At 35.8% G+C, this 9,993-nt stretch overlaps 4 protein-coding genes across 4 annotated transcripts; all 4 read right to left on the bottom strand.

Moving 5' to 3' along the window:
• Window positions 1-802: 802 nt before the first annotated feature.
• Window positions 803-3,788, bottom strand: LOC110808335 (uncharacterized). The gene is made up of 2 exons (XM_088220657.1): window positions 1,236-3,788; window positions 803-1,156 (listed from the first exon to the last, which is right to left on the bottom strand). Exon 1 carries the CDS (start codon window positions 3,582-3,584, stop codon window positions 3,336-3,338), a length of 249 nt encoding a protein of 82 aa, XP_088076783.1. The 5' UTR covers window positions 3,585-3,788; the 3' UTR covers window positions 803-1,156; window positions 1,236-3,335.
• LOC148253637 (uncharacterized) lies at window positions 960-1,686 on the bottom strand. The gene is made up of 2 exons (XM_088220656.1): window positions 1,236-1,686; window positions 960-1,156 (listed from the first exon to the last, which is right to left on the bottom strand). The coding sequence occupies exons 1-2, from the start codon at window positions 1,684-1,686 to the stop codon at window positions 1,029-1,031; spliced, it is 579 nt and encodes a 192-aa protein (XP_088076782.1). The 3' UTR covers window positions 960-1,028.
• Window positions 3,789-6,022: 2,234 nt separating the features above from the next.
• On the bottom strand, window positions 6,023-8,525 carry RBL14 (RHOMBOID-like protein 14). The gene is made up of 2 exons (XM_022033803.2): window positions 8,096-8,525; window positions 6,023-7,292 (listed from the first exon to the last, which is right to left on the bottom strand). The coding sequence occupies exons 1-2, from the start codon at window positions 8,312-8,314 to the stop codon at window positions 6,531-6,533; spliced, it is 981 nt and encodes a 326-aa protein (XP_021889495.1). The 5' UTR covers window positions 8,315-8,525; the 3' UTR covers window positions 6,023-6,530.
• A 305-nt stretch (window positions 8,526-8,830) lies between these two features.
• HYH (HY5-homolog) lies at window positions 8,831-9,805 on the bottom strand. The gene is made up of 4 exons (XM_022033805.2): window positions 9,671-9,805; window positions 9,387-9,573; window positions 9,084-9,240; window positions 8,831-8,992 (listed from the first exon to the last, which is right to left on the bottom strand). Exons 1-4 carry the CDS (start codon window positions 9,768-9,770, stop codon window positions 8,921-8,923), a joined length of 516 nt encoding a protein of 171 aa, XP_021889497.1. The 5' UTR covers window positions 9,771-9,805; the 3' UTR covers window positions 8,831-8,920.
• Window positions 9,806-9,993: the final 188 nt, after the last annotated feature.

Here is a 9,993-nt window from a genome sequence, read left to right as displayed (position 1 = left end):
GGAAGATTTACACCTTATTTTGGCTGGTAAATATTTTAGATGTATACATATACATATTTATGTATATATGAGAATCTGGCTATGTTGTGCCTGGGAGTAGACAGGGTTCCACATCTTGAGTTGTATTATTCTTGACACTATGACCCAGATTGAACTTTGAGACCAAGTCTTGAGTCGAGAGTCGGACAATGTCCCAGATTAAGCTTGGAGATTCTGTCTAGAGTCAGACTTAGACCTGAATGTTGTGCGCATATGTCTCTCAGTTGGGTTAATGGAATAATAATAATAATAATAAGTTGTTACTCCTTTTTGGTCGAAGGAATAGAATATTATAAAAAGGCGGTAATTACAAAAAGGGGGTACCGTCCCATACACTACATTAGGTACCATTTGACTAGGGTATGAAGTAGACTGTTTGGTATTCAAAAAGATCATTGCTTTTTCTAGTTTGTACGATGTGATCCATGTTATAATTAAAAATTTAAATCATGCAGATTGTTGTCATAGGAATTGGGAAAAATATTTCTGCAAGGATTATAATTTGTTTTCTGAGAAAAAAATATAATCCTTAATTCACTTTTGATTAAAAATGTAGTGTGTTAAAATAATTATTAATTTAAAAAAGTTAAAATAATTATTAACCAGGCCGTCGTCTCTGGTTAACTAGGGAAAGAGGAAGTAAGATGATCTTACGGCACTTGTGCCAACAGGTCGTAGAAGGTTTTGCAGAAGAAAACCTGCTTGGTGTTTGTTGGTTTTATCTTTGTTACAAAGGGGATAAAAATAATTTATAGGTGAGGGAGAAAAAGGAATGTGCATAATTTTGATTAAAAGAAAACAATCTCGCCGTGAATTTCATTAATATCACGGGGATTCCCCAAAGTAACATGTGAATTAAAAATTAGAGAATCACACACCCTTATGATGACAAGGTAATTCAAAAAGGAGAGAGCCACCGCTTGTGTTGGGTTGTTTGGAGTCTTCTAATATGTAAATTATATATATGTACAAGGAGGGTGATGGTTGGATCAGGAAGACATGTTGCAGTTGGGTTCGGACTTGGACTTGTCAAGGATAGACCACATCACTTGAACATCCTCGTATCCACACGCCATCACTTGTCCATGCAGATTCCTCACTCCCTTTTCATCATGATCTGCACCCACATCCATTTTTTTTTTTTTTACTTTTTCCATCATACAAAAAACATACATACTCTGTATATATACACGTACCTGGCTGATGAGATTTCTTGTTATGATCCCTAGGGTGCTGGTGCTGGTGCTGGTGCTGGTGCTGGTGATTGAAAAAAGTGCAAGCCTTTCTAAAAGGGGAAGTGATGGTTTTCTTCCAAGAAGCCATTTTATATATGTAGTGTAGCGGTCCGTACGTAGTTGATACGATGGTGTTCCTCTCTCTAGCTAATACCATGGAGGGAAGCTGCTTTACATTTATAGAGGAAGAGGAGGAAAGAGAGATGGAAAGAAACAAGATCCGTGAGATGAGCGTATAGAAAGAGAAAGAAAGAAAAACTTTTTTTCTTATCTCAAAACTTGTCCGCCCACTGAACCCAAGCACATGCTGCACGCTCCCAAACAGACCTCTGCACGTGAATGTCTTCTCTTTTTTAAACCTCTCTACAATTTTATATGATGCAAAATATTTTACCCTCAACTCCTTGTGCATAACCCTTCATTGTAATGTATTTAATTTCTCGATCTCCACTAAATTAAAACGTTTTTGCCATCCACGAAGTTGACTTGGACTTGCTCGTCGAAGGGGTTGAAGAATAAATATCGGAGTAATTGTTTCAATTCAAAACTTTAAATTTCCTTTCGTACAGAAATTTATGGTGAAGGTGGTGCGCCTCTTTAATTTTGAGTTGATATGGGATGTCAACCTAATCTCTACCACTTGCACAGGACATGTGCCGTCCACATGTTTCACTGAGACCCAACCCATTCCTCCTTTTTTTTTTTTTTAATCTTGTAATTCACACCTCCCATATCTATCATCACCCACATTTAACGCAAACATATTTGTTTATTTTAATTTCGTGATGATATATATATCATGTGTTAATCAAAAACCATATCCTCAGCCTCAAGTGAATATTTCGTATTTGTGAATTAGTGTGTGTTTTTCGAGACAGTATATATACATATATATATATATATATATGCAGTTATAATGTGAATGCGGGGGAAGAGTTGAGTGCATGAATCCACCCCAGTTTCGAGAATAAGAGTTGTTCAGATTTTAATAATATGTTTGGGCCATGCCGGGTGCCGAGAGTGAGGGGAAGGTCACAGACTTGCATTTTTAATTGATGAAAAGCATTGACTCAATCAATTAATGCGGCGAACCCTCTCATCTTACATTTTCAAGTTTTTAACCCCCTCCCCCCTCAAAGATGGCTGTCGGTTTGTCTCTTCTCAAACATTCTATATTCAAATCACCCTATCTTTTACGTACACATATTATAATCAAATTAGACTGTAAGCAATATGGTCCATGCCCATTAACCAGAAACGACATTATATACAGTAGCATCGACTCGTCAAAATTTTCATTTCATTTTTTTTTTTTTTTTTAAAGAAAAAGGAAAAGGGTGGCCACCCACGTAGTGGTTTTACGAGACAGAAGACACATTGTCGTAGACACCTAAACTAAACTCATCGAAGTACCTATCCCTGTACCTTCCTCATTATTCGCTACTCCCAGATCATCTTCCATCCATACATATACAATCCAAAACCTTTCACATCAATCTCTCAATTATTGACTCTATTATTTACTCTATAATCACTTGCAATTTTAGATGTTCAATTATTTCATTGGCTTCGGCTATTTTACAAAAAAATTATAGCCCAACAACCACTGTATTGAACAGCCCTGATTTGACTTCTTTACGTTTCAATTAGACCAACTAGCTACGACACATACAGAGCCCACAAATTAGGCTTTGATGATATGATTTTTCGGACATTACATGTATTTACTTACACCTATAGTTGCTGCTCGTATATGGCGTCAATAGTTCTTATTCCAAAATCTTTACTGCATGCACATTCTGAACCAAACTCTGTTTACATTAATAAAACATAAAACTGAGAGACAAGTAGAAATTAAGATATGATATGGATAATGTATATTAGGTGCAAATTAAATTTAATGTGTTCTAAAAATTAAAAATGTATTATTAATGTTAATAGTGATCTCATCTCTTCGTTATTCAAAATTATATGGCGAGCACAGAGTCAGGGAAAGAGATGAGATGACAGACATATGTATATGTACGTCATATAAATTTAAGCCAAAAGAATATTAATTAATTAAGCAGCTAGAGTTTGGTACTCAGCGCGACTCTCGTAAAACCTTGCTATGTAGGCTGAAGCCCGACGATCAATTCCAGGCTCTGCAATCCACCGCCTGCCATCTTCGTCGCTTCGACATATCCTTCTGCCGTCGAGCCCACCGTCGTCGCTGTAATCGTAATCCCTCTCGCGCGAACAACACGAAGTGAATATCTTCAAAATGGACAGGCAAGAAGACGACTTTCTTTGTCTGCTGTAAGCCGCCATCACCTCTTTCGCACTTTGATTAACTTGATTTTCAGGCTACTGTCAATGATCTTCTGTCCGACACTCGATGGACACACACACATATATATAACTAGTGTAGAGGAGTGATTATACGATCACACGGTCAGGTAGCTAGGTAGAGTACCACTGTACTACTTTGCCAGGTTGTTTTAATTACATATATTAATTGGACGGTCAAGATGCACCAACTTGTATCTATAATATCTCTTGTAAATATTAGTGGAGGCTGTAATTATCATTTTTTTAGAGCTAATTTGATGATGGGAGGTTGTAAATGAAACTTGGATAGAATCCACGAATATATATATATATATATGTTTATTATACTTTTGAATTGACCCAAATATATTCACAGTTATCTTAACTATTAACTAATATGTCTTTAAAAAAAATCGATAAAATTTATAGATATTTACTAATTAATTAAATTCTTTTTACTCTTAAGTTGAATTTAAAAATATAATTAATAATTACCTTTTCGTGATTGTATATTTACAATGCATCCTCTTTTCCTTAGTAACTAAGTACGTATATATATATATATATATATATTCTTAGGTAGCTAGCAAGATATATTATCACTTTTCATTCACTAAGTTAAAGCTTCTTTTAAAATCTTAATGACTACGTACGTGCGGCTACGGAAACTAGCTAGAGACATATATTGCTTTGTCCAGTTGTATTCTTGATTAACATATATGTATACATATATATATAGTGTTACGACAATCTATACTTTTCTTTTGAACTCATATATCATTGTATGTATATATATATATATATATATATTTGAATTGTGATCACGACGAGTGAGTGCTGTTTTCTGAAAAAGTAGTCTTAATTAATATAATTACGATGATCGCAGCTTTATTCTTTTCTCTTGGACGTGACCGTTTTCTTTGCCTTTTTATGACCATCCATCCATGAGTTTGTTAATGGGAATTGATGATCTGAAGGGTTAATCAATGATTAAAATACATATTATATATATTTATATATAAGTGTGAAAGCTATAGGTAGAATCGGGTAAGATATGTTTTGGTGACGAAGGAAGTAACGCATATATATATATATATATATGTACCGCGTAAATACATGCATGTATTAATTATAGTATAGACATGCAATGCATCCATATATTCGTAGGGATACACACCCAAAAAGCCAAAAAAGAAGAAAGAAAAGATGAATATATATATATATACACACAGACACTGCAAGGCGGAAGATATTAGTTGTAAATATATAGGTTATGCAAATATAAGATAGAAGAGGATCGTATACGGCTAGTTTTATATAAGTAGCGAAAAGAGTTAAAGAATTAATAGTTTTTATGTTATATATAATAATTAAAGAGAAGAAGAAGAAGTTGTTTATAATGGCGTAGCTGGTAGATGAGGAAAAAGGAAGAAAAGCAACGTGTGTGGTAGGTAAGCCAAGAGGTTATGAATATTTTTGGACGGAGGGCTTCGTCTCTCCCTCTGCATGCGGTGCAGTGCATTCAAGCTGTCTGCCTAAACACATATATTCCTCTTTAAACATCCTATCTATTCCTACTATTAATAACTACGTCTCCTTACTTTTGAGTAATTAGGCAGGCATATATATATATATACACACACACATATACATGCAGGAGGGAGAATGAGTGGGTGTATATATATTGAAAGGCATATAAACTCGTGTTTCACAACTTATTCTCCTCCATATATTAATTGATTTGATTTCAATTAATAACACTAGCCTCCTCCTACTCCTACTGCTACTAATTCATTTCCAAACATACTAAATTAAAATCATAATTTATCATATTATTATAGATAATATTTCCTTAAAACTAAATGCATTTTGATTAAAAATAATATTCTCTTGTGTCATATATATATATATATATATACCATTTTGCACTATATGTATCCCAAAATTACAGTAAAAAAGAAAAAAAAAGCAGTTTTTTCTATTCTTCCCTGATACACTAGTATGACTAAAACCTACAGCACTATTTCTAACATGGCATATCTAAATATATATTTTTATTTAAAAAATATTAATTCTTGTATGACTAAAATTTATAAAATTCAATAAAAATCTCCGAGTTAATACATGATCTAATCTCCTAACACCCTAAGCACAAGTGTCAAGAGTCGAATAATTATTTAATACAAACCATTAGACGTCAAATAGTAGCACATTTTAAATCTCCGTATTAAATTCAACATAAAATTAACATATCACATTTGCCATATATTATGTTTACCAATCTTTCCCATCCACTTGCTTAGCTTAAACTCCCAAAAAGTTTATGTAATTAGATATGTTCGCCACTTCTAACTCTCATTTGTCTATTTCAACACATTAGGACCCAAAAAGTTCTTTCGAGGTGGCAATTATGTGATATGAAGCTTATTCCGCGCAAATAACCAAGAAAGAAAAATATCTTATCTTCTCCTTATGTTCTCCGTATAAATTTACATGTTTATTTTCATAATATTTTCTTCTATATATTAATTTTTTACAATATGTAATTATTTTTTAAAACAAAAATCTACTTATTTTTATATCAATACCTAAAGAATTTGAAGACATTTGTTTGGACATTACCAAAAGGCCTCTTTGTTTACTTTAACGCCAACCTCAAGAGTCAGCAATGCATCCAAGGCAAACCATTGGAGGAGTGACAATGTATAGTCTGTACCATCAAAGCATTATCAATTTGGGCAGGGTGGAAAACTAGTTGCAGACGCTCATGTAGCTTTCTGACACTATTTCCAACCCTCAAACTAGTGCATGTGGTGGAGGCCGTAATGTATCTAGTTGGAGAACCCCATGCTGGCTGCTTTCGACATTATTTCCAACCCTCAAACTAGTGTGGTACTAGCGGCCGTAATGTATCAGTAACACCATAAATCTATTTAAGATCAGGCATCAACCAAATCTTTCAACCCTTCTACGACGTAATTCTTCCAAAGGAATGCCTTGAGAAGAAGAAAACAATCGATTCCCACTCTGACCAGTTCCGCACATCTCACAAATGCTTAACAAATTAGAGTTGTCATATGTACAGGCTGGACATCTCCATACACCAACAGAAGCACTACTAGAAAGACCCCTGCCAAAAGTTCTCCTCCCTGAAGTCCTCTGCCAGCCGGATTCGAATCTGTTCCTCAAAAACCTTATAGGCCAGCTTAATACACCAGTCAGTCCTCTTATAGCTACAGTTAGCGGATCTGAACCCGAATATCCACCCTTCAACTTCAAATAAAGAATCCCAGCAAGTACACCGCCAAGATGGCCAAGAAATGAAACACCAGGAACAAACATCTGAATAAGAATCAATTCTGCCCATGCAGCATAACGTGCTGGTACAACAAGTCCGTGCACATTAGTGTAATCTTCAGACTGAGAATGGAGGACAACTTTCATAGCAAAGAGAACGCCAGAAAATCCAGCAGAATATTCATAGAAGTAAGGTCGCTCATAGTTAAAGAAGAGAAGTGATTTGGCTAGCAACACAGTTATACCCTGCGACATAGCAAGCAGTGCTGCCACCATTGACGCAAATTCAGTGCTTCCCATTGACGTTTCTAATTGGGTCCCCTTCCATAGCAGCGACATCATATTGTAGACAAGGTGAGATTCTCCTAGATGGTAAAATGGTGACAGGAAGAAGCGTTTCAGATCCCTGTGCTGTTAGAAGTCAAAACATAACCAGATTAACCACGGAAGAGAAATAAAGGAAACAGAATTGCTGCATAGAGAAATGCAGCCACCAGAAAAAAAAAAAAATGCATCTTAACAAGCCAGATGAAATCACATAATACGTGATCACTTCCAAAAAGAACATTGCATCCAAACCCCGTAATCGTATTTCAGATTGATTCCTGAGGCTATAGATGTAGTTTTGACCTATGGGAATGAAACGACGACTACAAAAAGCCATCAACATAATAAAATCTTTTAACTCGTTAATCCAATTCAATATCAGCGTTCTTCATGCCAAAACAAAGAAAGGTGGGAGAGTATAAGAGGCCTTTGCTTTTAATTTCTTATTGTTAAACAAACATTGAAGTAACAGTCGGGCATTTTACAACTAGTATCTTAAAAAGCCCAATTTAGAGAAAAAAGAATGCAGAGGAAGTAAATAAACAAAAAAGAAAAGGTTATGATTTGGTAAATGTGCATACAAATAGAGAGCAGTTGAATATTCAAATAAAATACCTCGTCGAGGACAAGCTGAGTACTTCAAATGTAACATCTACTAGCCCGAACCAAAGAAAATATCAGACAGAGATAGATTAATGCCAAATTAGGAGGTGATTAAATGTGCGAAATCATGTGCAATATGTTAAACTTGCAATATCTGAAGGAAGCGATTCAACCAAATTACCATACAATCCAGCAACTGAATCAGGAAGGGAGATTAGAAATGAGCATAAAAACAACTGAAAAGGGATTTGGTCAAAACAAGGAAGAGAAAGAGAGACACGTACCTTGATGATGAGGTGGGGATTGAACCAGACCTCGTCGATAGAAGGAAGGGTATGATGGAAAAAACCGGGCCTCAAATAGATGAGCGTGTTGGCGGCAAGAAGGCCGGCAGTAACCGGCGGCTTCCACGGCAAGCGATAGTACTCGGTGACGGCGTGAAGTGCCAGAAGCGGCAGCATTCCCCGACTTGCTCTTCCTCGTCCTGCACTCCAGTTGGCCATGCCAAACCCTTCACTTCCGAGCTCTAATTTTGCAGCCCGGGTTGAAGGAGGAGTCTGCGATTAGATCTAGGACTTCAATTTATTTCCGAGGCAATCCGGTTCACCCTTGGTATCCAAAAATCGTATTTATTGGGATGAGAAAGTAAAAAAGTGTGAGCGAGATGACCCCCTGCTAGCAATTTGGAGAAGATTCGGGAAAGCTTTCGTTGCAAATCTGCCTTGCCTTTGCGCAGCGCTTAGAATTTTATAAAATATGATGATATAAATATTATTTTATGTGAACAAAATTAGAAAGAAATAAAAAATTATCGTTATTATTTTAAATATAAAATAATTTCAGATCGACACGTGTTAGTTTACTATTAAGATAATGATTAGAGGATTTCAAATTCTTAAAAAGGCGTAGTAAGTATTGTTTAGTTACTGGTCTGTACAAAATGTTGAGTATGATAATAATTGGTCGTTGGATACAAGCTTTTTGACATGCCCACTGAATGAAAGAGAGGTAAGCCGAAGTGAAAAAGAGACAGAAACTGCAATAATATTTGATACTCCCAATCACACCAGACACTGGTTCTTTAGCAAATAATATAACACAATGAGTCCCTATGCTTCACCCAACTGATCCTGTTTGCCCTCAACATGTTCATCAACTTTAGGCCTGGTATTCATGAGTACCTGGCAGTACAAAAATTGCAGGTACCGAAGAAAACTGATCAGTATATAAATATATATATATATACGAGCTTATGAAGATGGTATTACCTACCTTTCGAAGCATGGTGTTTTCATTTACTAAAGTAGAAATCTTCTCCTCTAGCTTTGCATTTCTGTCCTGCAATTCTTGGGCTCTTGATTCCAGCTCATTCACATACACCTTCTTCCTTTCTCTAGCTTGTTGGGCAGACACCCGATTTCTTAGCAACCTAAACGTATTTATACATTTACTTTCCAGTTTTCTCCAAAATTTTCAACAAAAACAATGACTGGGTTCAAGTACCACTCAACTATATACATTTCTTCTCACATAAAAGAATGTAAAACAAAATTATTAAAGAGGAAAAGGGAATACCTCTTGAGCCGTCTGTACTCCTTATCAACTGGGTTCCGTCCCTTGCGACGCTTGGGCTGGTTCGGAGACTCTGGATTAATCATGCCATTATTATCATTAACACCACAACTGCTACTAGTCTTGTTATTTGTACAAGAGCGGGGCGCTTCTACATCAGGAACCATCAAAAGATCTTCATCGCTTTCTTCTACACATTCCAAAACAACAAACTTTTATCAAATCTAAATTTTACAAAAACAAACGTACAAAATTTAGTTGGCGAAGAATTAGTAAGGCGAACCAACCTACTTTACTGCTGCTCTGAGTACTAGTCATTAATATATGACTTCCCCCAAAAGAAGAGCCAACCGTGACGAAGCTATCGTGTGTCCTTGGATTTACCATAGCTGGGTCTTCCACCTTCCATTCAAAGTCTCCCTCTTTTTATTTTCTTGGGAGTGGTTCTGCGTGATTTGCTGGATATGGGAGAGCCACATTTTTGGCTCATCGAGTAACACGTTGATACGTGGCCAGCCGCTTTTTTTTTTTTTTTTTTTTTTCCCTCTAAACAAAAAATTTCTCTTGAAGGAAAGAAAAAAGCATAATAATAAAAAATAAAACCTTTTCT

Source organism: Carica papaya, chromosome 5 (assembly GCF_054855325.1).
Source record: "Carica papaya isolate Zhongbai chromosome 5, ASM5485532v1, whole genome shotgun sequence".
Classification (NCBI taxonomy): domain Eukaryota; kingdom Viridiplantae; phylum Streptophyta; class Magnoliopsida; order Brassicales; family Caricaceae; genus Carica; species Carica papaya.
This window is presented reverse-complemented; position numbering and strand designations above follow the sequence as displayed.

What these genes read in the sequence shown, in the direction of transcription:
- LOC148253637 (XM_088220656.1), bottom strand. Translation starts at nt 1,686, where the DNA reads ATGCACAAGGAGTTGAGGGTAAAATATTTTGCATCATATAAAATTGTA. An exon ending in CAAGAAATCTCATCAGCCAG is followed by an intron (nt 1,157 to 1,235) that starts GTACGTGTATAT and finishes ATGTGGGTGCAG; the next exon opens with ATCATGATGAAAAGGGAGTG.
- LOC110808335 (XM_088220657.1), bottom strand. Translation starts at nt 3,584, where the DNA reads ATGGCGGCTTACAGCAGACAAAGAAAGTCGTCTTCTTGCCTGTCCATT.
- RBL14 (XM_022033803.2), bottom strand. Translation starts at nt 8,314, where the DNA reads ATGGCCAACTGGAGTGCAGGACGAGGAAGAGCAAGTCGGGGAATGCTG. An exon ending in ATCCCCACCTCATCATCAAG is followed by an intron (nt 7,293 to 8,095) that starts GTACGTGTCTCT and finishes GACTTCTAACAG; the next exon opens with CACAGGGATCTGAAACGCTT.
- HYH (XM_022033805.2), bottom strand. Translation starts at nt 9,770, where the DNA reads ATGGTAAATCCAAGGACACACGATAGCTTCGTCACGGTTGGCTCTTCT. An exon ending in TCAGAGCAGCAGTAAAGTAG is followed by an intron (nt 9,574 to 9,670) that starts GTTGGTTCGCCT and finishes TGGAATGTGTAG; the next exon opens with AAGAAAGCGATGAAGATCTT. An exon ending in AAAACACCATGCTTCGAAAG is followed by an intron (nt 8,993 to 9,083) that starts GTAGGTAATACC and finishes TTGTACTGCCAG; the next exon opens with GTACTCATGAATACCAGGCC.